The following is a 27,876-nucleotide window of genomic DNA, read 5'->3' as shown; positions in this document are numbered from 1 at the left end:
AAAAAAAAGTTAGTTCATGGCAGTTCATTGAGTTGGGGTGCTGCGGAAAATTTTATCAAAATAATAATAAAATCTGAGTCATTCTAACAAAACTTTCTGCAGAAACCTGCAGAGATGAATAACATGGATAATTTGAAGTTATTTAGCTCGATGGGGTCGGAGGAAAACTGGAGAACGCCAAACTTTAGACAAAGCGTTGTTTCGAAGATGTAAGTTTCAAGATAAATTTATATTTTTTAGTAATATTTCATTTTTTAGTAGCTATTTTTCTGTAAACATACATTGTAGCCTTCTTGGAAGGCTTCAAACCCAAGAGCATAATTAAAAACACTACACTACTAATACATAATTATTTTTATTTCCAACAAATGAGTGTATATCAAACTTCTCTTTATTCGCAGTGAAGAAGTAATCCAGCGCTCCGGCATGCAGGTGGCTAGGAACAGCAGCGAGATGGAGAACCATGTGTTCAATAAGGCCAAGACGCGGGAGGAATACATGAACATGGTGGCCAAGCTCATACTGCATGTTCGGGAGATGTGTAAGTTACAGCATTTCTAAGCATTGGTAATAACTGTGTATGTATATAATGTTACTAATTGTGTTCGGAAGGAATACCTATATGTAACTGTTCCATTACTAAGATACTGAATTGACAGACAACCATTAAAAGCTTTTAATTTTAAACAATCCTTGTAGTTTTAGAGGTAAAATTAGAATGGATTTTTAAAAATTCAACCTCTATGAAAGTGAAAATACTGAGGCTAAATGGAAAATATGAGGATGAAGCAGTCATTACGACCAGTCTGGCCTAGTGGGTAGTGACCCTGCCTGTGAAGCCGATGGTCCTGGGCTTGAATCCCGGTTAGGGCATTTATTTGTGTGATAAACATAAATATTTGTGCCATCTTCAACCAAAAGGGTACTTATTGTCGGTTGTCAATAAGGCGCTATTTCCATATAACGTCAATTCGAAATCAACCTTATCGACAAGCGACAATGTGGTACCTTTTGTTTGAAAACGTCACATTTGTTCCTGAGTCATGGGTGTTTTCTATGTAAATAAGTATGTATTTATCTATATAAGTATGTATATTGTCGCCTAGCACCCAGAGTATAAGCTTTGCTTAGTTTGGGGGTAGGTTGATCTGTGTAAGCAGTCCCCTAATATTTATTTATTTATTACGATATCAGTATATATTATTTGTACAGTGCATTATTATATTCATCAGTTTTTTGGTGAAGTATAAGTATATTTTTTGGGTTCCTTACCTTGAAAGGTAAGACTGAAACCTTTATGAATTGCATTGTTCATCTGTCCATCTTTACTGTTCTTATTTGTGACGTTTTCAACCAAAAGGTACCACATTGTCGCTTGTTGATAAGGTTGATTTCTAATTGAAGCTATATGGAAATAGCGCCTTACTGACAAGCGACAATAAGGCCCTTTTGGTTAAAAATGGCACATTTATTTATAAATTGAAATCTTTTGGGCTCAGAAAGAGATATATTTCATCTGTAACACACTACCTATTATCTTTTTTCAGCTGCTCAACCAAAACAGAATCAAGGCCAAGCAATGCAAGGTCCCAACCAAAGCCAGGCTGGCCCCAACCCCCAGCAGAACCAACAGGCCAACCAACAAGGGCAGAGTCAACCTGGCTTGGCTCCGGACCCTATCAATGCTTTGCAGAACCTCGCCTCGCAGGGAACTAGGAATCAGATGATGAATATTGGACCTCAAGGTAAGCCACAAATTATGTAGACAAATTCAAACATACTAAAGAAATAATTACTATATGGGTGCGGGAAAGTTTTACACTGGCCAAAAAATAGGTTTAAACATTTCTAGGCACATTTGGAACTTACTATCAATTTTTTTTCATATTTGGTAACTATTTTACAATAAAAAGGTATGTATCTTTCCTCACACAAAACCTGTGGGTATGATAATGACAAAAGTCTCTGGCCAAACCTGTATTAAAGCTCGCATCTTCAGCTTGAAACAAATTTATGTCCATATCTACTTAGTATAAAAAAAAAAATAGTTTAAGTTGGAATTACGTTAACTTAGTATAAGTTAACGTAATTCCAAGTTAATTTTCATTCTATGGCAATATTTAGCAAATTTTTAAGAAAAACAACCAGGCACAGTAGTTTCATGCCTTTTATTCACTCCAGGTTGCAACTTTAAATATTGCTTTAGGCTGTGAATATATCAATTCTTTGTTTAATCAAAAAATTATATGATGTCTCAGCCTGGTACAAAATTAATGTAACACTTTTCCAGGTCAAATGCAGCAACAAGGCGTAATGGGCCCCAACCCAGGCATGATGCAAGGGCAGATGGGTCAGCAGACCATAGTGTCCCAGGGCCAACCACAGACGGCCACCAATCTGCTGCAGACGCTCAACCAGCGGCCGCAGATGAACATGCTGCAGGGAAAACTGCAGGGCAATATGGGCATGGTAAATCTAACAATCTCTCGTTATCTCATCTCGGCATTTATCATAGTTGCATCCTCAACTATTGCTATGGAGAGTTTCTTCAGACTTTTTTTCTTTTGCATGGGCTTTCTACTCTGGTTTCCCTTCAAAACTAATAAATAAATAAATCTTTCGCATAATCTTTCGTAATACCATCAAGGCTTTCTCTTGCTGCCTGACTCAAATGGTGCTAGATTTCATCTATCTCTATTATCACTATCACCAAAGAAGTGGTCAGGCAGATCTTCATTTTGAGCTGGGCTTCGACTTGGTGGCGATCTTGACCCACAGCTCACTTGGCTCGGCGGTCGGCGATTATTTTCTTTATTCTCCTAAATTCGTTATTTATTTTATTATCGAACTAAGCTAATAATTTATTATATATAATTTGTTTAATGGTTTCTGCCAACACAATATTTTTTATTCTAAAGATTCCATGGAATAATGTTAAAAAGTCATAAAGAGGTTGAAATACTGTTTATTCAAAATAATCTATTCCAGGTCCCAAACCAGCCACCAATGGGCGGTATGGGCATGTCGGGCATGAACCCCATGGGCAACCAGATGCAAGGGCAACTCGGGCCGGGCATGCAGGGGCAGATGATGTCCAACATGCCCATGGGGGCCAGCATGCCCATGGGCGGCAACATGCAGTGCCAGCCAGGCATGCAGGGGCAAATGCAAGGGCAGATGCAGGGACAAATGGGTAAGTGGTTTTTTTTTTAGTCTGACTAAACATAGACGCCCAAAAATTCTTTTTGCTGTAGTGTTTCTGTGGTTAGTGAGTAAAGTTCCTAAAGTTTTTAAGGAGCAATTTTGTTAATTGTGAGATTGATGCCCTTTCCTATTTATCATATAGATCCTTGTCTACTTATGATAGGCAACGCGCTTGCGACGCCACAAATTTTTTTAAGGATCCATTGGCAGTAGAGAGGAGAGGACCAGGGAATGGAGATAGACACTCAGGACGCCCGCTCAAGTGCTGGGCGGACGATATAAAGAAAATTGCCGGCATGGGGTCGTGTGGTTGCGTTTGCTCTCATACTCCACTTACAGAAGGTCGGTAGAGCAGGAGTGAAGCTCTTCCTTGCTGACTGTCTCTGAGTGTACGTATACAAATACGAGAGTTCTTGCCATAGTATTATTATTATGTGTGAATGCACAGGCAGCTTAAAGCTGATACGTGCACATCAAGGTCCACTGTGTTTTGTAGTCTTCGAAAGTGTTCATCGAGTTTGTTTTTAAGAGTTTATCGAGGGCGAACTGTTCCACACTTTCACTACGCGGTTAGATAGGAAGTGTCGTCTGGGGTTGCTAATACTCTGCGTCCGTGTCAGTCTCAGAAAGTGTCCTCTCAGTCTGTCATTTATGACAGTCTTCCCTGCAATACATTTTTGTCTTCTTTCCCACATTGACCTTATTTCTAATTTTGTTTAAGTAGGTGGCATGGGCAACAACCCAATGGTGAACGCCCACATGCTACACATGCGACCGAAGCAAGATGTCGGGATGGTGGGCTACAGGCAGCCCCCGGGGCAGTTCCTCCGGCAGAGTCCCAGCCCGTCTGCCCCCAGCCCTAATATGCCCCAACCCAGCCCCGTGTCCATGCAAGGTTAGTATGTGGACAGTAACTTGTTTTTGGGCCATTTTATTTTGCCCTATGAACGCCGCGCCTATCGTGTGCGGCGCGTCATCTTGAACCTAATTGCAATGCACGAAGGTTGATATCGGGCTGCAGCCGCGCGCGTCAGTTGACGTCTTCAAAGTGTTAAACAATTTTTAATCCGCCAACAGAACCCACAAAACCGGCGTGTCGCGAAATATACGGGAGCTAACCGCTCTCACAAAAGCAGCAATGGCTTTTGATTAACAGATTAGAAAAGCGTAAGAATCATTTGAGAAAATTCATACTATACGTATAACTGTTGTCAGGCGTGATGGGTGGGGCGCTGCCGTCCCCGATCGGGCTGAGCGGGCTGGGCGCGTGCGGGGGCGTGGGCGCCGGCTCGCCCTCCTCGCACATGCAGCACCACGCGCCGCAACAAAGGTAACTATTACTACGAGCGGGCTGAGCGGGCTGGGCGCCGGCTCGCCCTCCTCGCACATGCAGCACCACGCGCCGCAACAAAGGTAACTATTACTACGAGCGGGCTGAGCGGGCTGGGCGCCGGCTCGCCCTCCTCGCACATGCAGCACCACGCGCCGCAACAAAGGTAACTATTACTACGAGCGGGCTGAGCGGGCTGGGCGCCGGCTCGCCCTCCTCGCACATGCAGCACCACGCGCCGCAACAAAGGTAACTATTACTACGAGCGGGCTGAGCGGGCTGGGCGCCGGCTCGCCCTCCTCGCACATGCAGCACCACGCGCCGCAACAAAGGTAACTATTACTACGAGCGGGCTGAGCGGGCTGGGCGCCGGCTCGCCCTCCTCGCACATGCAGCACCACGCGCCGCAACAAAGGTAACTATTACTACGAGCGGGCTGAGCGGGCTGGGCGCCGGCTCGCCCTCCTCGCACATGCAGCACCACGCGCCGCAACAAAGGTAACTATTACTACGAGCGGGCTGAGCGGGCTGGGCGCCGGCTCGCCCTCCTCGCACATGCAGCACCACGCGCCGCAACAAAGGTAACTATTACTACGAGCGGGCTGAGCGGGCTGGGCGCCGGCTCGCCCTCCTCGCACATGCAGCACCACGCGCCGCAACAAAGGTAACTATTACTACGAGCGGGCTGAGCGGGCTGGGCGCCGGCTCGCCCTCCTCGCACATGCAGCACCACGCGCCGCAACAAAGGTAACTATTACTACGAGCGGGCTGAGCGGGCTGGGCGCCGGCTCGCCCTCCTCGCACATGCAGCACCACGCGCCGCAACAAAGGTAACTATTACTACGAGCGGGCTGAGCGGGCTGGGCGCCGGCTCGCCCTCCTCGCACATGCAGCACCACGCGCCGCAACAAAGGTAACTATTACTACGAGCGGGCTGAGCGGGCTGGGCGCCGGCTCGCCCTCCTCGCACATGCAGCACCACGCGCCGCAACAAAGGTAACTATTACTACGATCGGGCTGAGCGGGCTGGGCGCCGGCTCGCCCTCCTCGCACATGCAGCACCACGCGCCGCAACAAAGGTAACTATTACTACGATCGGGCTGAGCGGGCTGGGCGCCGGCTCGCCCTCCTCGCACATGCAGCACCACGCGCCGCAACAAAGGTAACTATTACTACGATCGGGCTGAGCGGGCTGGGCGCCGGCTCGCCCTCCTCGCACATGCAGCACCACGCGCCGCAACAAAGGTAACTATTACTACGATCGGGCTGAGCGGGCTGGGCGCCGGCTCGCCCTCCTCGCACATGCAGCACCACGCGCCGCAACAAAGGTAACTATTACTACGATCGGGCTGAGCGGGCTGGGCGCCGGCTCGCCCTCCTCGCACATGCAGCACCACGCGCCGCAACAAAGGTAACTATTACTACGATCGGGCTGAGCGGGCTGGGCGCCGGCTCGCCCTCCTCGCACATGCAGCACCACGCGCCGCAACAAAGGTAACTATTACTACGATCGGGCTGAGCGGGCTGGGCGCCGGCTCGCCCTCCTCGCACATGCAGCACCACGCGCCGCAACAAAGGTAACTATTACTACGATCGGGCTGAGCGGGCTGGGCGCCGGCTCGCCCTCCTCGCACATGCAGCACCACGCGCCGCAACAAAGGTAACCATTACTACGATCGGGCTGAGCGGGCTGGGCGCCGGCTCGTCCTCCTCGCACATGCAGCACCACGCGCCGCAACAAAGGTAACTATTACTACGAGCGGGCTGGGCGCCGGCTCGCCCTCCTCGCACATGCAGCACCACGCGCCGCAACAAAGGTAACTATTACTACGATCGGGCTGAGCGGGCTGGGCGCCGGCTCGCCCTCCTCGCACATGCAGCACCACGCGCCGCAACAAAGGTAACTATTACTACGATCGGGCTGAGCGGGCTGGGCGCCGGCTCGCCCTCCTCGCACATGCAGCACCACGCGCCGCAACAAAGGTAACTATTACTACGATCGGGCTGAGCGGGCTGGGCGCCGGCTCGCCCTCCTCGCACATGCAGCACCACGCGCCGCAACAAAGGTAACTATTACTACGAGCGGGCTGAGCGGGCTGGGCGCCGGCTCGCCCTCCTCGCACATGCAGCACCACGCGCCGCAACAAAGGTAACTATTACTACGATCGGGCTGAGCGGGCTGGGCGCCGGCTCGCCCTCCTCGCACATGCAGCACCACGCGCCGCAACAAAGGTAACTATTACTACGAGCGGGCTGAGCGGGCTGGGCGCCGGCTCGCCCTCCTCGCACATGCAGCACCACGCGCCGCAACAAAGGTAACTATTACTACGAGCGGGCTGAGCGGGCTGGGCGCCGGCTCGCCCTCCTCGCACATGCAGCACCACGCGCCGCAACAAAGGTAACTATTACTACGAGCGGGCTGAGCGGGCTGGGCGCCGGCTCGCCCTCCTCGCACATGCAGCACCACGCGCCGCAACAAAGGTAACTATTACTACGATCGGGCTGAGCGGGCTGGGCGCCGGCTCGCCCTCCTCGCACATGCAGCACCACGCGCCGCAACAAAGGTAACTATTACTACGAGCGGGCTGAGCGGGCTGGGCGCCGGCTCGCCCTCCTCGCACATGCAGCACCACGCGCCGCAACAAAGGTAACTATTACTACGATCGGGCTGAGCGGGCTGGGCGCCGGCTCGCCCTCCTCGCACATGCAGCACCACGCGCCGCAACAAAGGTAACTATTACTACGAGCGGGCTGAGCGGGCTGGGCGCCGGCTCGCCCTCCTCGCACATGCAGCACCACGCGCCGCAACAAAGGTAACTATTACTACGATCGGGCTGAGCGGGCTGGGCGCCGGCTCGCCCTCCTCGCACATGCAGCACCACGCGCCGCAACAAAGGTAACTATTACTACGAGCGGGCTGAGCGGGCTGGGCGCCGGCTCGCCCTCCTCGCACATGCAGCACCACGCGCCGCAACAAAGGTAACTATTACTACGATCGGGCTGAGCGGGCTGGGCGCCGGCTCGCCCTCCTCGCACATGCAGCACCACGCGCCGCAACAAAGGTAACTATTACTACGATCGGGCTGAGCGGGCTGGGCGCCGGCTCGCCCTCCTCGCACATGCAGCACCACGCGCCGCAACAAAGGTAACTATTACTACGATCGGGCTGAGCGGGCTGGGCGCCGGCTCGCCCTCCTCGCACATGCAGCACCACGCGCCGCAACAAAGGTAACTATTACTACGAGCGGGCTGAGCGGGCTGGGCGCCGGCTCGCCCTCCTCGCACATGCAGCACCACGCGCCGCAACAAAGGTAACTATTACTACGATCGGGCTGAGCGGGCTGGGCGCCGGCTCGCCCTCCTCGCACATGCAGCACCACGCGCCGCAACAAAGGTAACTATTACTACGAGCGGGCTGAGCGGGCTGGGCGCCGGCTCGCCCTCCTCGCACATGCAGCACCACGCGCCGCAACAAAGGTAACTATTACTACGAGCGGGCTGAGCGGGCTGGGCGCCGGCTCGCCCTCCTCGCACATGCAGCACCACGCGCCGCAACAAAGGTAACTATTACTACGAGCGGGCTGAGCGGGCTGGGCGCCGGCTCGCCCTCCTCGCACATGCAGCACCACGCGCCGCAACAAAGGTAACTATTACTACGAGCGGGCTGGGCGCCGGGTCGCCCTCCTCGCACATGCAGCACCACGCGCCGCAACAAAGGTAACTATTACTACGATCGGGCTGAGCGGGCTGGGCGCCGGCTCGCCCTCCTCGCACATGCAGCACCACGCGCCGCAACAAAGGTAACTATTACTACGAGCGGGCTGAGCGGGCTGGGCGCCGGCTCGCCCTCCTCGCACATGCAGCACCACGCGCCGCAACAAAGGTAACTATTACTACGATCGGGCTGAGCGGGCTGGGCGCCGGCTCGCCCTCCTCGCACATGCAGCACCACGCGCCGCAACAAAGGTAACTATTACTACGATCGGGCTGAGCGGGCTGGGCGCCGGCTCGCCCTCCTCGCACATGCAGCACCACGCGCCGCAACAAAGGTAACTATTACTACGAGCGGGCTGAGCGGGCTGGGCGCCGGCTCGCCCTCCTCGCACATGCAGCACCACGCGCCGCAACAAAGGTAACTATTACTACGAGCGGGCTGAGCGGGCTGGGCGCCGGCTCGCCCTCCTCGCACATGCAGCACCACGCGCCGCAACAAAGGTAACTATTACTACGATCGGGCTGAGCGGGCTGGGCGCCGGCTCGCCCTCCTCGCACATGCAGCACCACGCGCCGCAACAAAGGTAACTATTACTACGAGCGGGCTGAGCGGGCTGGGCGCCGGCTCGCCCTCCTCGCACATGCAGCACCACGCGCCGCAACAAAGGTAACTATTACTACGATCGGGCTGAGCGGGCTGGGCGCCGGCTCGCCCTCCTCGCACATGCAGCACCACGCGCCGCAACAAAGGTAACTATTACTACGAGCGGGCTGAGCGGGCTGGGCGCCGGCTCGCCCTCCTCGCACATGCAGCACCACGCGCCGCAACAAAGGTAACTATTACTACGATCGGGCTGAGCGGGCTGGGCGCCGGCTCGCCCTCCTCGCACATGCAGCACCACGCGCCGCAACAAAGGTAACTATTACTACGAGCGGGCTGAGCGGGCTGGGCGCCGGCTCGCCCTCCTCGCACATGCAGCACCACGCGCCGCAACAAAGGTAACTATTACTACGAGCGGGCTGAGCGGGCTGGGCGCCGGCTCGCCCTCCTCGCACATGCAGCACCACGCGCCGCAACAAAGGTAACTATTACTACGATCGGGCTGAGCGGGCTGGGCGCCGGCTCGCCCTCCTCGCACATGCAGCACCACGCGCCGCAACAAAGGTAACTATTACTACGAGCGGGCTGAGCGGGCTGGGCGCTGGCTCGCCCTCCTCGCACATGCAGCACCACGCGCCGCAACAAAGGTAACTATTACTACGAGCGGGCTGAGCGGGCTGGGCGCCGGCTCGCCCTCCTCGCACATGCAGCACCACGCGCCGCAACAAAGGTAACTATTACTACGATCGGGCTGAGCGGGCTGGGCGCCGGCTCGCCCTCCTCGCACATGCAGCACCACGCGCCGCAACAAAGGTAACTATTACTACGATCGGGCTGAGCGGGCTGGGCGCCGGCTCGCCCTCCTCGCACATGCAGCACCACGCGCCGCAACAAAGGTAACTATTACTACGAGCGGGCTGAGCGGGCTGGGCGCCGGCTCGCCCTCCTCGCACATGCAGCACCACGCGCCGCAACAAAGGTAACTATTACTACGATCGGGCTGAGCGGGCTGGGCGCCGGCTCGCCCTCCTCGCACATGCAGCACCACGCGCCGCAACAAAGGTAACTATTACTACGAGCGGGCTGAGCGGGCTGGGCGCCGGCTCGCCCTCCTCGCACATGCAGCACCACGCGCCGCAACAAAGGTAACTATTACTACGAGCGGGCTGAGCGGGCTGGGCGCCGGCTCGCCCTCCTCGCACATGCAGCACCACGCGCCGCAACAAAGGTAACTATTACTACGAGCGGGCTGAGCGGGCTGGGCGCCGGCTCGCCCTCCTCGCACATGCAGCACCACGCGCCGCAACAAAGGTAACTATTACTACGATCGGGCTGAGCGGGCTGGGCGCCGGCTCGCCCTCCTCGCACATGCAGCACCACGCGCCGCAACAAAGGTAACTATTACTACGATCGGGCTGAGCGGGCTGGGCGCCGGCTCGCCCTCGCACATGCAGCACCACGCGCCGCAACAAAGGTAACTATTACTACGATCGGGCTGAGCGGGCTGGGCGCCGGCTCGCCCTCCTCGCACATGCAGCACCACGCGCCGCAACAAAGGTAACTATTACTACGAGCGGGCTGAGCGGGCTGGGCGCCGGCTCGCCCTCCTCGCACATGCAGCACCACGCGCCGCAACAAAGGTAACTATTACTACGATCGGGCTGAGCGGGCTGGGCGCCGGCTCGCCCTCCTCGCACATGCAGCACCACGCGCCGCAACAAAGGTAACTATTACTACGATCGGGCTGAGCGGGCTGGGCGCCGGCTCGCCCTCCTCGCACATGCAGCACCACGCGCCGCAACAAAGGTAACTATTACTACGAGCGGGCTGAGCGGGCTGGGCGCCGGCTCGCCCTCCTCGCACATGCAGCACCACGCGCCGCAACAAAGGTAACTATTACTACGATCGGGCTGAGCGGGCTGGGCGCCGGCTCGCCCTCCTCGCACATGCAGCACCACGCGCCGCAACAAAGGTAACTATTACTACGATCGGGCTGAGCGGGCTGGGCGCCGGCTCGCCCTCCTCGCACATGCAGCACCACGCGCCGCAACAAAGGTAACTATTACTACGATCAGGGCTGAGCGGGCTGGGCGCCGGCTCGCCCTCCTCGCACATGCAGCACCACGCGCCGCAACAAAGGTAACTATTACTACGAGCGGGCTGAGCGGGCTGGGCGCCGGCTCGCCCTCCTCGCACATGCAGCACCACGCGCCGCAACAAAGGTAACTATTACTACGATCGGGCTGAGCGGGCTGGGCGCCGGCTCGCCCTCCTCGCACATGCAGCACCACGCGCCGCAACAAAGGTAACTATTACTACGAGCGGGCTGAGCGGGCTGGGCGCCGGCTCGCCCTCCTCGCACATGCAGCACCACGCGCCGCAACAAAGGTAACTATTACTACGATCGGGCTGAGCGGGCTGGGCGCCGGCTCGCCCTCCTCGCACATGCAGCACCACGCGCCGCAACAAAGGTAACTATTACTACGATCGGGCTGAGCGGGCTGGGCGCCGGCTCGCCCTCCTCGCACATGCAGCACCACGCGCCGCAACAAAGGTAACTATTACTACGAGCGGGCTGAGCGGGCTGGGCGCCGGCTCGCCCTCCTCGCACATGCAGCACCACGCGCCGCAACAAAGGTAACTATTACTACGAGCGGGCTGAGCGGGCTGGGCGCCGGCTCGCCCTCCTCGCACATGCAGCACCACGCGCCGCAACAAAGGTAACTATTACTACGATCGGGCTGAGCGGGCTGGGCGCCGGCTCGCCCTCCTCGCACATGCAGCACCACGCGCCGCAACAAAGGTAACTATTACTACGATCGGGCTGAGCGGGCTGGGCGCCGGCTCGCCCTCCTCGCACATGCAGCACCACGCGCCGCAACAAAGGTAACTATTACTACGAGCGGGCTGAGCGGGCTGGGCGCCGGCTCGCCCTCCTCGCACATGCAGCACCACGCGCCGCAACAAAGGTAACTATTACTACGATCGGGCTGAGCGGGCTGGGCGCCGGCTCGCCCTCCTCGCACATGCAGCACCACGCGCCGCAACAAAGGTAACTATTACTACGAGCGGGCTGAGCGGGCTGGGCGCCGGCTCGCCCTCCTCGCACATGCAGCACCACGCGCCGCAACAAAGGTAACTATTACTACGAGCGGGCTGAGCGGGCTGGGCGCCGGCTCGCCCTCCTCGCACATGCAGCACCACGCGCCGCAACAAAGGTAACTATTACTACGATCGGGCTGAGCGGGCTGGGCGCCGGCTCGCCCTCCTCGCACATGCAGCACCACGCGCCGCAACAAAGGTAACTATTACTACGATCGGGCTGAGCGGGCTGGGCGCCGGGTCGCCCTCCTCGCACATGCAGCACCACGCGCCGCAACAAAGGTAACTATTACTACGATCGGGCTGAGCGGGCTGGGCGCCGGCTCGCCCTCCTCGCACATGCAGCACCACGTGTATGTGTCCAAATTAACAAACACTGTGCTTGTTACAGAGTAAGCATGGGCATGGTGGCATCCCCATCCTCATCTCTAAATACGCCGGTGGGAGCCTCCGTGGCGTCCCCCAGCAATGAAGACGCTGCTTACAGGGATAAAGTGCGCCAGCTCAGCAAGTACATCGAGCCTTTACGAAGAATGGTGCACCGCATGGTCAGCGAGGGAGAAAGTAAGTTAAAGCTCAGTTTCATTGGTTGATAACTCAGTCGATAGACAGCATGCGAGTGACTCCCCGCAGGCGGTATAACAACTAGTGAAACTCATAAGTCAATACCTCTGTCGATATACAGCACGTGAGTGACTCCTCGCAGACGGTATTTATAACAACTAGTGAAACTCAATCGATACCTCGGTCGATATGCAGGCGGTGTAGCGACTAATGAAACTCATACCATACTCATAACATGCGTTTTGGAAATCTCCCGTAGCCTACATGCGGACCCTATGCCGACCAATGAAACTGAGCGTCCACTTGCACCATCCCACTATCCCGGGGTTAAGCGGTTAAACCGTTAACCCAGTGTACAATTTGACACTCCGATGGCTGGTTGAGGAACGGCTTGATGGTCGCTCTAACGGCCTCTACAAACGTCACTCAGTCGATTTACGATACATTGCGCCATTTGATCGATCACTAAATTCGTTGCCCCTACTTAGCCGGTTTTCAACGACTGACTGATATGGGCGGAGGCTAATAGAGAAATATTCCTAATCTGTGACTTAGTGAAAACATAATAATTTGTGGAAGCACTTGCTCCATACCACTAACCCGGGGTTAACCGGTTAAAGTGTCAAATTGTACTGGTAACCATGGTAACTCCAGGTTTAAGGGATGGTGCAAGTGGCGCTTAGAGTCTAAAAATATTCTATTTGGCCCTGAGATAGTCGCTACAAACAGCTTACATATGGCAATAACGTGCGTACCTGTGAAATAAGTGTTTATTTTAAATCTTCAGATGTGGAGAAGCTGACGAAAATGAAGAATCTCCTCGACATTCTCTCAAACCCGAACAAGCGGATGCCTCTGGAGACCCTCATCAAATGCGAGGTGGTGCTGGAGAAGCTGGACTTTAAACGCGGGGATGGACTAGGCGTACCCGCTTCAGGGAAGGTAAGTCTAATTATAATGGCAAACCTGTTTACCCATTTTATTTATTTTATTTTATTAGAAGACCAACAGCTTTTTACAAAGAGAATAGAGAGAGAGAGAAACATAGAGATAGTATAGACAGTATAGACACAGGGCGGACACGCTATACATCAAAAATCACTTGCGTTTCTATGTGTGAACGGCACGTCCGTACACGCGTCCTACGTCATAGTGTTAGTAAGTTGCTTAAAAATAGTATTGAGCGGCCGGCAAACGGCCGTCAATCTGGTGTCGCGGGGTGAGGTCATTAGAGTCGGGGCGGGGCGGTGCGTGGCCGTTCTGTATGATAATACCATAGAGTAACTTATACTAGAGCGGTACTGTCATGGTAAATTTTGTAACCCCAGTAAATTCACTGCCATCTGTCGACACACTTTAAAACTAAAAATGAACATTTATAAAAATACGATAAAATGTATTTAAATATGGATAAATGATTTTTTTTATTTGCATTAATTATTTTTATGATTTTGACCCATGTTTTTTCACTGATATGCGTTAAAATTGTTAAATAACAAACGAAACCGTCAACGCCATCTATACGACAGTTGGCCAAAGCTAGTAGCGCCCTCTGAACGAGAATCAAATTTTCTTGATTTTCGATGCACGTTTTTTCCTTAGACTGTATCTATCTATTACGTAGTTATATCTATCTTTGATAATACTATTACTTATTCTGTGGTATAGACTTATAACTAGGATACAATCTTGAAGCCAATAATAGGTCTCCCTAACAGATATAAATGAAAATAATACATACAATCATACAGTAGTAAAGGCCGCAAATTTGGGTTTGGTCATTGTATTTTCACCACACCAGCTGGTAAAGGCTCTCTTGATCAAAAACTGATAAGAAAGTTTCATTTTCTTCACATGTGAAGTAAAGTAATCAAATGCAAATTTTTAGTTGTTTTCTTATGTTTGCTGGTAGAATTGACTTTTAAATGATGATTTTGAATGATAAAATATTTAAAAACATTCATTTTGAATCAATTTGCTTAAAGTTGTGCTATTCTACGCAAAATTTTATTTATTTAATCTTTATTGCACAAAAGAAAAACTTATCGTACTAAAGGTGGACTTAATGCCAAAAGCATTATCTACCAGTCAACCTTAAGGCAATCAAGAATTTCACGATTTTCAGAAGAAATATCATTAAAATTCCCAACTTTGAAAAAAAGTGTAGTGTACAATAAAAAAAAATGGGTCATTTACTGTTTTATCATATTTATTTATGTTCTCAGGAGCAAATTTTCAACCCCTTATTAGAGGTAGTAAACAACTGCCTGTCCTCCCCGCTCGCTAACCACACGCTCAAACGGACCTTCGGATCCACATTAGACGCTCTCAACGGGCCTGAAATCAAGTAAGTACCCTTAAAAGCCTGTTCACACCTTGTGCGTGTGCGTAGAGTAGACGTGCGCGTTGTAATATACAGATCCTTATGAGAGACGGCACACCGCTTGCGTGACGCGTGCGTGCACAGTTCCAACATTTTACCGCACGTCGTCTGCGTTTAATAAAAATATCGTCAGTCATCGCCTCCCGGGCGAAAACTCGTATAGCGGTTAACGGCTATGTATGTTGAACCCTCGTGAACGTCAGCTGCCGCTCCGTTGGTGGGTTGAGGAATGGCAGCCACCGAATCGCGTAACACGGTCTTTCCAAAGCGATACAATCCGCTGACGATTTTGTTTATTCACAATTTCATCTAAACTATCATCTGACAAATTATCAAGCGGGAGGCGATGACAATTTTTTTTATAGACTATTTGCTGCCACTCCTTAACCCACCAACGGAGCGGCAGCTGACGTTCACTAGGGTTCATCATACATACGTTAACTACTATACGAGTTTTCGCCCGGAGGCGATTGGTCATGGAAATCTGTTCCTGGCCCGCGGTCTATAGGTTCTGCTCGCGACCTGGTCTGCGTGGAATGATGATGATTGATAAAAACAATTCGATGTCCTTCCCCGGGCCTCAAACAATCTTCATACCAAATTTCTACTAAATCGGTTCAGAGGTTTAAGCATCAGATAACAGATATACAGACAAGTTACTTTATCATTTATAATGTTAGTAGAGATAGTTATTTACCGGAAAAACTACACGAAGTCGTCGATGTGAGCTGATTTTATGACAGAAAATTAAAAACAACGTTCGCCCGACTTTTTTTCGATATTTTATAGCCGGTCAAACAAGTTTGTCGGTAGGAAAAGGCGCGAAATTGAAATTTTCTATGGAACGCCTACATTTTTTTAATGTGCCGCTTTTTTCTACTGACGGAAATGGTTTGACAGACTATATAATTATGGTAAACTAGATTTTGTTTTATTGTAATAATTTGTGTTGCAGAAACCTACCACCTCCATTGAAGGTGCCAAAAATGGAAGAGCCAGCATTGGTAATACCAGACGTATTGCAAGGAGAAATCGCCAGACTAGACTCTAGGTTCAAAGTACGTATATTTTCATTTGTTTTTCTCACTTACCTTGCATTTTGCTAAAGTACTCGTACCCTATCGCTCTTTCATATACAGTAGCGGAAAATACTATCATTTTTAGGGTTCCGTACCCAAAGGGTAAAAACGGGACCCTATTACTAAGACTCCGCTGTCTGTCTGTCCGTCTGTCATCAGGCTGTATCTCATGAACCGTGATAGATAGTTGAAATTTTCACAGATGATGTATTTCTGTTGCCGCTATAACAACAAATACTAAAAAGTACGGAACCTTCGGTGCGCGAGTCGGACTCGCACTTGGTCGGTTTTTTTTTAGATACGTTTGTATATTCATTTTGAATTATGAGTTATATTTTTTTAATTATTTCTCACAAACGGATCTAAGCGATTTCCATAAAATTTACAATAAGTTCATTTTTAAAATAATTATTTTGTCCCGAGTTTTCGCGGTAGCCCGGTGGGCATTAAATTGTAAAGCAATGATGCGATGAAATTTTCAAACCACGGGCTTGCGAGGGCGAAAGTTCTATCCATTTAGGTTTTATTATTGGTAAAATTCACTTTTGAGTGTTTTCAAATAAGAAATTCAATATTTGTTGTGCGAGAAGTCCCCATTCATTGGGCTGACGTGGCTGCCCACGTTGCCACGTGCAGTCAGTATCAAATAGCCACTTTGGCCGTTAATATTCTTTTTGGTTCAAATTGTACTTATTATAAAAGAAAATAGGACACAAGCTGTAGTATTGGGAGGCTTTACATCAGCTTTCAAACAAGCCACGTCGGGCGTCCCACAGGGATCTCACCTGGGTCCTCTGTTATTTATTTTATACATTAATGATATAACAGAGTGTTTATCTAACTCGGAAGCCCTTCTCTATGCCGATGACACCAAAATATTCCGAGTCATTAAGACCCCCGCAGACTGTTCTATGTTGCAAGAGGATTTACTTAAATTTGAGGATTACTGCACTAGAAGTAGTTTGTTTTTAAACAATAGCAAATGCTCCGTTATTACATTTGGCCGTAAAAAAATCCTATATTATACAATTATAAATTATGTGGCAGTACTCTAACGCGTCAGGATAGTATACGTGATTTGGGTGTATTAATTGACACAAAACTAACCTTCATCCCTCATATCGACAACATTTTAAATAAGGCTTATAAACAATTAGGGTTTATACTTCGCATTGCTAAACCTTTTCGTAGACCGTTAACTTACAGGATACTTTATAATAGCTACGTCAGAAGCCGCTTGGAATCCGCTTCGGTGGTATGGAATCCCTGCTATGATGTACATAAAAAGAGAATAGAAAGGGTGCAAAAAATATTTATTAAAGCTCTCGAATTCCGAATAAGGGGTAACTACGAAAATTACGCCTCCTCAATTTCAAGACACAACCTTCAACCTCTGTCATTAAGGCGTTCATGTAATGATCTGATATTTTTATTTAAAATAATAAATAATCTTGTAGATGCCCCTGAACTTCTACATAATATAGGTTTTCGAGTGCCTCGTAGAACAGAACGTGGTTGTCGGAGCAAAATGCTGTTCAGTGTTGGGACATGTCGCACTAAATATGCACAGCAATCATATATTAAACGCGCATGCAGGTTGTATAATGAAAAGTGTATGAACGCGGATATATTTGGCAGTTCGTTAGGGTTATTTAAGAAGAAAGTTTATTCTCTATTAAATTAGTATTAAAGCTAGGTTAAGTTATCTCATTATTTGTTAATTTCACTGTTGTCTCAGATAGCATTTCATAGTATTAAGTTTTATTAATAATTTACATACAGGAAACTATAGGTCTACATTGTAATAAATTCTAGCTGTCAGCTTATTCACCTACATGTTTTATAAGACTGTTTGTTTCTAAATAAATTACTAAAAAAAAAAAAAAAAATATTCACCGTTCCAAAGATAAACGTAGTTTGACAGACTGAAATATGTTCAGTTTAATTCCGAAATCATTTATTTCGTGTAACTTAGTAGCCGCGTCCACACAGAGCGAGCATACGCGCGAGGCATTTTCCTCGCGCACAAAACGGCCAGTGTAGACGTGCCTCGGCCGAGGCGGCGCGCGTTGTCCTCAAGGCGCCTCAGACTTTTGCCGCGTGCCAGTGTAGACGTGTTTGTTCATGATGCGTGTGATTGTGTTCGTACTTACGTTAAAAGTTGTCAAAACACTGAAAACCCCCCAAAATCTCCTAAAATTCCTTCTTTTTTTTCCTCCTTTTCTTTTGAATTGCTTTAATAAGCAAAATAACAGAAACGAAAGCTACGGCAGTCAGTACGGTCAAGGGCATAAATATATATACATTCCCAAATTTTCAAAAATATGTGTACGCTCTTACACCATAGGCAATAAAGTCGTGTTCACATATTTTTTTGTCTGGATCGATATTTTTGCCTTCGACTGTACGTGCGGCGCCATTTTGATCAGCTGACTGAATGACGCCATCTCGCCGTACAAATTGGCACGGGTGAGGCAAACGTGCTGAGGCAAAAGTTACACCTCTGATTTGTAATTAAATTCGAAAAAACTAACCTCACTCGGATCCTTTTTCTTTCGTAATAATGGAAAATATGTAAAGAAGTAAACTCAAATTTCCCTTCTGCATACTCTAGCATTTAAAATAAATATAGATGTATCCTTTTAGCTTTGTTTAGTTTCTTAAAACATACGGAAAAGAGAAAAAGTGAGGTCAGATTATTGGAATTTAATTATAAATCAGAGTTTAGCACGCGGCCGCGCGAGGCCGGTCGTTTGCCGCGCGAGGAAACGTCCTCGCGCGGCTGCTCCCTCTGTGTGGACCCGGCTAATGAGATGTTTACTCGTATCTGCGTCCCCAGGTATCCCTAGAAACGATGCAGCTAGCGGGCGGCGTGGGCGCCATCTCCCTCGTGGCCATGCTGGACGACGCGCGCCTGCCGTGCGTGCCGTCCGTGCTGCTCGCCGTGCCGCGCGGCTACCCGGCGCGGCCCCCGGCCCGGCTGCGGCCCCGCCACGGGAAACACGACAAGCACGAGTTCCTGGCGAGGGTGGAGCAGGCCATGGACGCGAGGGTTGCCAGGTAAGGACGCTGACTGTGCTGCTGGCCGTGCCCGTGCCCGTGCCCGTGCTGCTCGCCGTGCCGCGCGGCTACCCGGCGCGGCCCCCGGCCCGGCTGCGGCCCCGCCACGGGAAACACGACAAGCACGAGTTCCTGGCGAGGGTGGAGCAGGCCATGGACGCGAGGGTTGCCAGGTAAGGACGCTGACTGTGCTGCTGGCCGTGCCCGTGCCCGTGCCCGTGCTGCTCGCCGTGCCGCGCGGCTACCCGGCGCGGCCCCCGGCCCGGCTGCGGCCCCGCCACGGGAAACACGACAAGCACGAGTTCCTGGCGAGGGTGGAGCAGGCCATGGACGCGAGGGTTGCCAGGTAAGGACGCTGACTGTGCTGCTGGCCGTGCCCGTGCCCGTGCCCGTGCTGCTCGCCGTGCCGCGCGGCTACCCGGCGCGGCCCCCGGCCCGGCTGCGGCCCCGCCACGGGAAACACGACAAGCACGAGTTCCTGGCGAGGGTGGAGCAGGCCATGGACGCGAGGGTTGCCAGGTAAGGACGCTGACTGTGCTGCTGGCCGTGCCCGTGCCCGTGCCCGTGCTGCTCGCCGTGCCGCGCGGCTACCCGGCGCGGCCCCCGGCCCGGCTGCGGCCCCGCCACGGGAAACACGACAAGCACGAGTTCCTGGCGAGGGTGGAGCAGGCCATGGACGCGAGGGTTGCCAGGTAAGGACGCTGACTGTGCTGCTGGCCGTGCCCGTGCCCGTGCCCGTGCTGCTCGCCGTGCCGCGCGGCTACCCGGCGCGGCCCCCGGCCCGGCTGCGGCCCCGCCACGGGAAACACGACAAGCACGAGTTCCTGGCGAGGGTGGAGCAGGCCATGGACGCGAGGGTTGCCAGGTAAGGACGCTGACTGTGCTGCTGGCCGTGCCCGTGCCCGTGCCCGTGCTGCTCGCCGTGCCGCGCGGCTACCCGGCGCGGCCCCCGGCCCGGCTGCGGCCCCGCCACGGGAAACACGACAAGCACGAGTTCCTGGCGAGGGTGGAGCAGGCCATGGACGCGAGGGTTGCCAGGTAAGGACGCTGACTGTGCTGCTGGCCGTGCCCGTGCCCGTGCCCGTGCTGCTCGCCGTGCCGCGCGGCTACCCGGCGCGGCCCCCGGCCCGGCTGCGGCCCCGCCACGGGAAACACGACAAGCACGAGTTCCTGGCGAGGGTGGAGCAGGCCATGGACGCGAGGGTTGCCAGGTAAGGACGCTGACTGTGCTGCTGGCCGTGCCCGTGCCCGTGCCCGTGCTGCTCGCCGTGCCGCGCGGCTACCCGGCGCGGCCCCCGGCCCGGCTGCGGCCCCGCCACGGGAAACACGACAAGCACGAGTTCCTGGCGAGGGTGGAGCAGGCCATGGACGCGAGGGTTGCCAGGTAAGGACGCTGACTGTGCTGCTGGCCGTGCCCGTGCCCGTGCCCGTGCTGCTCGCCGTGCCGCGCGGCTACCCGGCGCGGCCCCCGGCCCGGCTGCGGCCCCGCCACGGGAAACACGACAAGCACGAGTTCCTGGCGAGGGTGGAGCAGGCCATGGACGCGAGGGTTGCCAGGTAAGGACGCTGACTGTGCTGCTGGCCGTGCCCGTGCCCGTGCCCGTGCTGCTCGCCGTGCCGCGCGGCTACCCGGCGCGGCCCCCGGCCCGGCTGCGGCCCCGCCACGGGAAACACGACAAGCACGAGTTCCTGGCGAGGGTGGAGCAGGCCATGGACGCGAGGGTTGCCAGGTAAGGACGCTGACTGTGCTGCTGGCCGTGCCCGTGCCCGTGCCCGTGCTGCTCGCCGTGCCGCGCGGCTACCCGGCGCGGCCCCCGGCCCGGCTGCGGCCCCGCCACGGGAAACACGACAAGCACGAGTTCCTGGCGAGGGTGGAGCAGGCCATGGACGCGAGGGTTGCCAGGTAAGGACGCTGACTGTGCTGCTGGCCGTGCCCGTGCCCGTGCCCGTGCTGCTCGCCGTGCCGCGCGGCTACCCGGCGCGGCCCCCGGCCCGGCTGCGGCCCCGCCACGGGAAACACGACAAGCACGAGTTCCTGGCGAGGGTGGAGCAGGCCATGGACGCGAGGGTTGCCAGGTAAGGACGCTGACTGTGCTGCTGGCCGTGCCCGTGCCCGTGCCCGTGCTGCTCGCCGTGCCGCGCGGCTACCCGGCGCGGCCCCCGGCCCGGCTGCGGCCCCGCCACGGGAAACACGACAAGCACGAGTTCCTGGCGAGGGTGGAGCAGGCCATGGACGCGAGGGTTGCCAGGTAAGGACGCTGACTGTGCTGCTGGCCGTGCCCGTGCCCGTGCCCGTGCCCGTGCTGCTCGCCGTGCCGCGCGGCTACCCGGCGCGGCCCCCGGCCCGGCTGCGGCCCCGCCACGGGAAACACGACAAGCACGAGTTCCTGGCGAGGGTGGAGCAGGCCATGGACGCGAGGGTTGCCAGGTAAGGACGCTGACTGTGCTGCTGGCCGTGCCCGTGCCCGTGCCCGTGCTGCTCGCCGTGCCGCGCGGCTACCCGGCGCGGCCCCCGGCCCGGCTGCGGCCCCGCCACGGGAAACACGACAAGCACGAGTTCCTGGCGAGGGTGGAGCAGGCCATGGACGCGAGGGTTGCCAGGTAAGGACGCTGACTGTGCTGCTGGCCGTGCCCGTGCCCGTGCCCGTGCTGCTCGCCGTGCCGCGCGGCTACCCGGCGCGGCCCCCGGCCCGGCTGCGGCCCCGCCACGGGAAACACGACAAGCACGAGTTCCTGGCGAGGGTGGAGCAGGCCATGGACGCGAGGGTTGCCAGGTAAGGACGCTGACTGTGCTGCTGGCCGTGCCCGTGCCCGTGCCCGTGCTGCTCGCCGTGCCGCGCGGCTACCCGGCGCGGCCCCCGGCCCGGCTGCGGCCCCGCCACGGGAAACACGACAAGCACGAGTTCCTGGCGAGGGTGGAGCAGGCCATGGACGCGAGGGTTGCCAGGTAAGGACGCTGACTGTGCTGCTGGCCGTGCCCGTGCCCGTGCCCGTGCTGCTCGCCGTGCCGCGCGGCTACCCGGCGCGGCCCCCGGCCCGGCTGCGGCCCCGCCACGGGAAACACGACAAGCACGAGTTCCTGGCGAGGGTGGAGCAGGCCATGGACGCGAGGGTTGCCAGGTAAGGACGCTGACTGTGCTGCTGGCCGTGCCCGTGCCCGTGCCCGTGCTGCTCGCCGTGCCGCGCGGCTACCCGGCGCGGCCCCCGGCCCGGCTGCGGCCCCGCCACGGGAAACACGACAAGCACGAGTTCCTGGCGAGGGTGGAGCAGGCCATGGACGCGAGGGTTGCCAGGTAAGGACGCTGACTGTGCTGCTGGCCGTGCCCGTGCCCGTGCCCGTGCTGCTCGCCGTGCCGCGCGGCTACCCGGCGCGGCCCCCGGCCCGGCTGCGGCCCCGCCACGGGAAACACGACAAGCACGAGTTCCTGGCGAGGGTGGAGCAGGCCATGGACGCGAGGGTTGCCAGGTAAGGACGCTGACTGTGCTGCTGGCCGTGCCCGTGCCCGTGCCCGTGCTGCTCGCCGTGCCGCGCGGCTACCCGGCGCGGCCCCCGGCCCGGCTGCGGCCCCGCCACGGGAAACACGACAAGCACGAGTTCCTGGCGAGGGTGGAGCAGGCCATGGACGCGAGGGTTGCCAGGTAAGGACGCTGACTGTGCTGCTGGCCGTGCCCGTGCCCGTGCCCGTGCTGCTCGCCGTGCCGCGCGGCTACCCGGCGCGGCCCCCGGCCCGGCTGCGGCCCCGCCACGGGAAACACGACAAGCACGAGTTCCTGGCGAGGGTGGAGCAGGCCATGGACGCGAGGGTTGCCAGGTAAGGACGCTGACTGTGCTGCTGGCCGTGCCCGTGCCCGTGCCCGTGCTGCTCGCCGTGCCGCGCGGCTACCCGGCGCGGCCCCCGGCCCGGCTGCGGCCCCGCCACGGGAAACACGACAAGCACGAGTTCCTGGCGAGGGTGGAGCAGGCCATGGACGCGAGGGTTGCCAGGTAAGGACGCTGACTGTGCTGCTGGCCGTGCCCGTGCCCGTGCCCGTGCTGCTCGCCGTGCCGCGCGGCTACCCGGCGCGGCCCCCGGCCCGGCTGCGGCCCCGCCACGGGAAACACGACAAGCACGAGTTCCTGGCGAGGGTGGAGCAGGCCATGGACGCGAGGGTTGCCAGGTAAGGACGCTGACTGTGCTGCTGGCCGTGCCCGTGCCCGTGCCCGTGCTGCTCGCCGTGCCGCGCGGCTACCCGGCGCGGCCCCCGGCCCGGCTGCGGCCCCGCCACGGGAAACACGACAAGCACGAGTTCCTGGCGAGGGTGGAGCAGGCCATGGACGCGAGGGTTGCCAGGTAAGGACGCTGACTGTGCTGCTGGCCGTGCCCGTGCCCGTGCCCGTGCTGCTCGCCGTGCCGCGCGGCTACCCGGCGCGGCCCCCGGCCCGGCTGCGGCCCCGCCACGGGAAACACGACAAGCACGAGTTCCTGGCGAGGGTGGAGCAGGCCATGGACGCGAGGGTTGCCAGGTAAGGACGCTGACTGTGCTGCTGGCCGTGCCCGTGCCCGTGCCCGTGCCCGTGCTGCTCGCCGTGCCGCGCGGCTACCCGGCGCGGCCCCCGGCCCGGCTGCGGCCCCGCCACGGGAAACACGACAAGCACGAGTTCCTGGCGAGGGTGGAGCAGGCCATGGACGCGAGGGTTGCCAGGTAAGGACGCTGACTGTGCTGCTGGCCGTGCCCGTGCCCGTGCCCGTGCTGCTCGCCGTGCCGCGCGGCTACCCGGCGCGGCCCCCGGCCCGGCTGCGGCCCCGCCACGGGAAACACGACAAGCACGAGTTCCTGGCGAGGGTGGAGCAGGCCATGGACGCGAGGGTTGCCAGGTAAGGACGCTGACTGTGCTGCTGGCCGTGCCCGTGCCCGTGCCCGTGCTGCTCGCCGTGCCGCGCGGCTACCCGGCGCGGCCCCCGGCCCGGCTGCGGCCCCGCCACGGGAAACACGACAAGCACGAGTTCCTGGCGAGGGTGGAGCAGGCCATGGACGCGAGGGTTGCCAGGTAAGGACGCTGACTGTGCTGCTGGCCGTGCCCGTGCCCGTGCCCGTGCTGCTCGCCGTGCCGCGCGGCTACCCGGCGCGGCCCCCGGCCCGGCTGCGGCCCCGCCACGGGAAACACGACAAGCACGAGTTCCTGGCGAGGGTGGAGCAGGCCATGGACGCGAGGGTTGCCAGGTAAGGACGCTGACTGTGCTGCTGGCCGTGCCCGTGCCCGTGCCCGTGCTGCTCGCCGTGCCGCGCGGCTACCCGGCGCGGCCCCCGGCCCGGCTGCGGCCCCGCCACGGGAAACACGACAAGCACGAGTTCCTGGCGAGGGTGGAGCAGGCCATGGACGCGAGGGTTGCCAGGTAAGGACGCTGACTGTGCTGCTGGCCGTGCCCGTGCCCGTGCCCGTGCTGCTCGCCGTGCCGCGCGGCTACCCGGCGCGGCCCCCGGCCCGGCTGCGGCCCCGCCACGGGAAACACGACAAGCACGAGTTCCTGGCGAGGGTGGAGCAGGCCATGGACGCGAGGGTTGCCAGGTAAGGACGCTGACTGTGCTGCTGGCCGTGCCCGTGCCCGTGCCCGTGCTGCTCGCCGTGCCGCGCGGCTACCCGGCGCGGCCCCCGGCCCGGCTGCGGCCCCGCCACGGGAAACACGACAAGCACGAGTTCCTGGCGAGGGTGGAGCAGGCCATGGACGCGAGGGTTGCCAGGTAAGGACGCTGACTGTGCTGCTGGCCGTGCCCGTGCCCGTGCCCGTGCTGCTCGCCGTGCCGCGCGGCTACCCGGCGCGGCCCCCGGCCCGGCTGCGGCCCCGCCACGGGAAACACGACAAGCACGAGTTCCTGGCGAGGGTGGAGCAGGCCATGGACGCGAGGGTTGCCAGGTAAGGACGCTGACTGTGCTGCTGGCCGTGCCCGTGCCCGTGCCCGTGCTGCTCGCCGTGCCGCGCGGCTACCCGGCGCGGCCCCCGGCCCGGCTGCGGCCCCGCCACGGGAAACACGACAAGCACGAGTTCCTGGCGAGGGTGGAGCAGGCCATGGACGCGAGGGTTGCCAGGTAAGGACGCTGACTGTGCTGCTGGCCGTGCCCGTGCCCGTGCCCGTGCTGCTCGCCGTGCCGCGCGGCTACCCGGCGCGGCCCCCGGCCCGGCTGCGGCCCCGCCACGGGAAACACGACAAGCACGAGTTCCTGGCGAGGGTGGAGCAGGCCATGGACGCGAGGGTTGCCAGGTAAGGACGCTGACTGTGCTGCTGGCCGTGCCCGTGCCCGTGCCCGTGCTGCTCGCCGTGCCGCGCGGCTACCCGGCGCGGCCCCCGGCCCGGCTGCGGCCCCGCCACGGGAAACACGACAAGCACGAGTTCCTGGCGAGGGTGGAGCAGGCCATGGACGCGAGGGTTGCCAGGTAAGGACGCTGACTGTGCTGCTGGCCGTGCCCGTGCCCGTGCCCGTGCTGCTCGCCGTGCCGCGCGGCTACCCGGCGCGGCCCCCGGCCCGGCTGCGGCCCCGCCACGGGAAACACGACAAGCACGAGTTCCTGGCGAGGGTGGAGCAGGCCATGGACGCGAGGGTTGCCAGGTAAGGACGCTGACTGTGCTGCTGGCCGTGCCCGTGCCCGTGCCCGTGCTGCTCGCCGTGCCGCGCGGCTACCCGGCGCGGCCCCCGGCCCGGCTGCGGCCCCGCCACGGGAAACACGACAAGCACGAGTTCCTGGCGAGGGTGGAGCAGGCCATGGACGCGAGGGTTGCCAGGTAAGGACGCTGACTGTGCTGCTGGCCGTGCCCGTGCCCGTGCCCGTGCTGCTCGCCGTGCCGCGCGGCTACCCGGCGCGGCCCCCGGCCCGGCTGCGGCCCCGCCACGGGAAACACGACAAGCACGAGTTCCTGGCGAGGGTGGAGCAGGCCATGGACGCGAGGGTTGCCAGGTAAGGACGCTGACTGTGCTGCTGGCCGTGCCCGTGCCCGTGCCCGTGCTGCTCGCCGTGCCGCGCGGCTACCCGGCGCGGCCCCCGGCCCGGCTGCGGCCCCGCCACGGGAAACACGACAAGCACGAGTTCCTGGCGAGGGTGGAGCAGGCCATGGACGCGAGGGTTGCCAGGTAAGGACGCTGACTGTGCTGCTGGCCGTGCCCGTGCCCGTGCCCGTGCTGCTCGCCGTGCCGCGCGGCTACCCGGCGCGGCCCCCGGCCCGGCTGCGGCCCCGCCACGGGAAACACGACAAGCACGAGTTCCTGGCGAGGGTGGAGCAGGCCATGGACGCGAGGGTTGCCAGGTAAGGACGCTGACTGTGCTGCTGGCCGTGCCCGTGCCCGTGCCCGTGCCCGTGCTGCTCGCCGTGCCGCGCGGCTACCCGGCGCGGCCCCCGGCCCGGCTGCGGCCCCGCCACGGGAAACACGACAAGCACGAGTTCCTGGCGAGGGTGGAGCAGGCCATGGACGCGAGGGTTGCCAGGTAAGGACGCTGACTGTGCTGCTGGCCGTGCCCGTGCCCGTGCCCGTGCTGCTCGCCGTGCCGCGCGGCTACCCGGCGCGGCCCCCGGCCCGGCTGCGGCCCCGCCACGGGAAACACGACAAGCACGAGTTCCTGGCGAGGGTGGAGCAGGCCATGGACGCGAGGGTTGCCAGGTAAGGACGCTGACTGTGCTGCTGGCCGTGCCCGTGCCCGTGCCCGTGCTGCTCGCCGTGCCGCGCGGCTACCCGGCGCGGCCCCCGGCCCGGCTGCGGCCCCGCCACGGGAAACACGACAAGCACGAGTTCCTGGCGAGGGTGGAGCAGGCCATGGACGCGAGGGTTGCCAGGTAAGGACGCTGACTGTGCTGCTGGCCGTGCCCGTGCCCGTGCCCCACTTAAGGCGGTTCCCTGAGCCAGAAGGCGAAAAATCTCCTTATATGATCATATTTTTCTAAGAGACGTTGATATTCGTAGACGTGGAAAAAATATATGTAGTTCTTGATTATATTATCTTTAATTTATAAGCTTCCGATACACGAATTATGACACTTCGCTCGATACAATTAATTCCCAAAGTAACCTCTAACTAGGACTTTTAATCTAACTTTACTCGGTTACCTATATATTATGTGACACCATAAACAAAAAATAGAAGAAAAAACAATCTTAACTTAAATAGTAATTTTACCGCTTTCGAATTTCGATATTGTAAGGACAAAATTCGATCAAAATTGATACTTAGCGCGCATGGTCTTTCCCGTTCTTTCTTGCTAAATGTGACAGTGATAGCGGCAAACCGATGGCCTTAAATATTTATTTTATTCTGTTTTTAGTATTTGTTGTTATAGCGGCAACAGAAATGCATCATCTGTTTAAAATTTTCAACTGTCTAGCTATCACGGTTCATGAGTCACGGTCTTAATAATAGAGTCCCGTTTTTACCCTTTGGGTACGTAACCCCAAAAATTGATAAAACATAAAAAATCTTGATATGTTTGTTTGCAGATTACCAAAAAGCTGCTCGGTAGGGCAACTGCTGGACGCTTGGGAGATGTCGGTCCGCCAGGCGTGCGCGCCCAACCCCGTCTCCTACACGCCCGTGCCCGCGCTAGGACTTTAAACTATACAGGGTGGAAAACAATAGGTAATGGGCCCTGGAGGGACTTTCCTTAAAACCTTAAGTTACCTCATTTTACTTCCAAAAAATAAAATTCAAAAATAGCATTTAAAACTTTCGCGTTTTGAATACATAAACACTTTGCGTTTTGAGGTAACTAAATAAATTTAGAACTAATTTTAAATGTGATTTAATATAACATAGAGTAACTTATACTAGAGCGGTACTGTCATAGTAAATTTTGTAACCTCAGTAAATTCACTGCC

The 27,876-nt window shown here is 57.1% G+C and overlaps 1 protein-coding gene across 1 annotated transcript; it reads left to right on the top strand.

The window, feature by feature from the left end:
* Positions 1 to 22: 22 nt before the first annotated feature.
* On the top strand, positions 23 to 27,876 carry LOC134740456 (mediator of RNA polymerase II transcription subunit 15). The gene is made up of 13 exons (XM_063672898.1): positions 23 to 209; positions 402 to 541; positions 1,548 to 1,745; positions 2,291 to 2,469; positions 2,989 to 3,193; positions 3,926 to 4,099; positions 4,420 to 4,534; positions 12,343 to 12,515; positions 13,303 to 13,457; positions 14,741 to 14,862; positions 15,854 to 15,956; positions 18,817 to 19,037; positions 27,499 to 27,876. Exons 1-13 carry the CDS (start codon positions 115 to 117, stop codon positions 27,611 to 27,613), a joined length of 1,995 nt encoding a protein of 664 aa, XP_063528968.1. The 5' UTR covers positions 23 to 114; the 3' UTR covers positions 27,614 to 27,876.

Source organism: Cydia strobilella, chromosome 4 (assembly GCF_947568885.1).
Source record: "Cydia strobilella chromosome 4, ilCydStro3.1, whole genome shotgun sequence".
Classification (NCBI taxonomy): Eukaryota; Metazoa; Arthropoda; class Insecta; order Lepidoptera; family Tortricidae; genus Cydia; species Cydia strobilella.
The sequence above is the reverse complement of the archived record's forward strand: the minus strand, read 5'-3'. Positions and strand labels throughout refer to the sequence as shown.

Bases quoted from the DNA above. Each gene is read 5' to 3' on its own strand.
- LOC134740456 (XM_063672898.1), top strand. From the start codon at position 115: ATGAATAACATGGATAATTTGAAGTTATTTAGCTCGATGGGGTCGGAG. The intron at 1,746-2,290 runs GTAAGCCACAAA...ACACTTTTCCAG, and splicing joins GATGAATATTGGACCTCAAG to GTCAAATGCAGCAACAAGGC. The intron at 19,038-27,498 runs GTAAGGACGCTG...GTTTGTTTGCAG, and splicing joins ATGGACGCGAGGGTTGCCAG to ATTACCAAAAAGCTGCTCGG.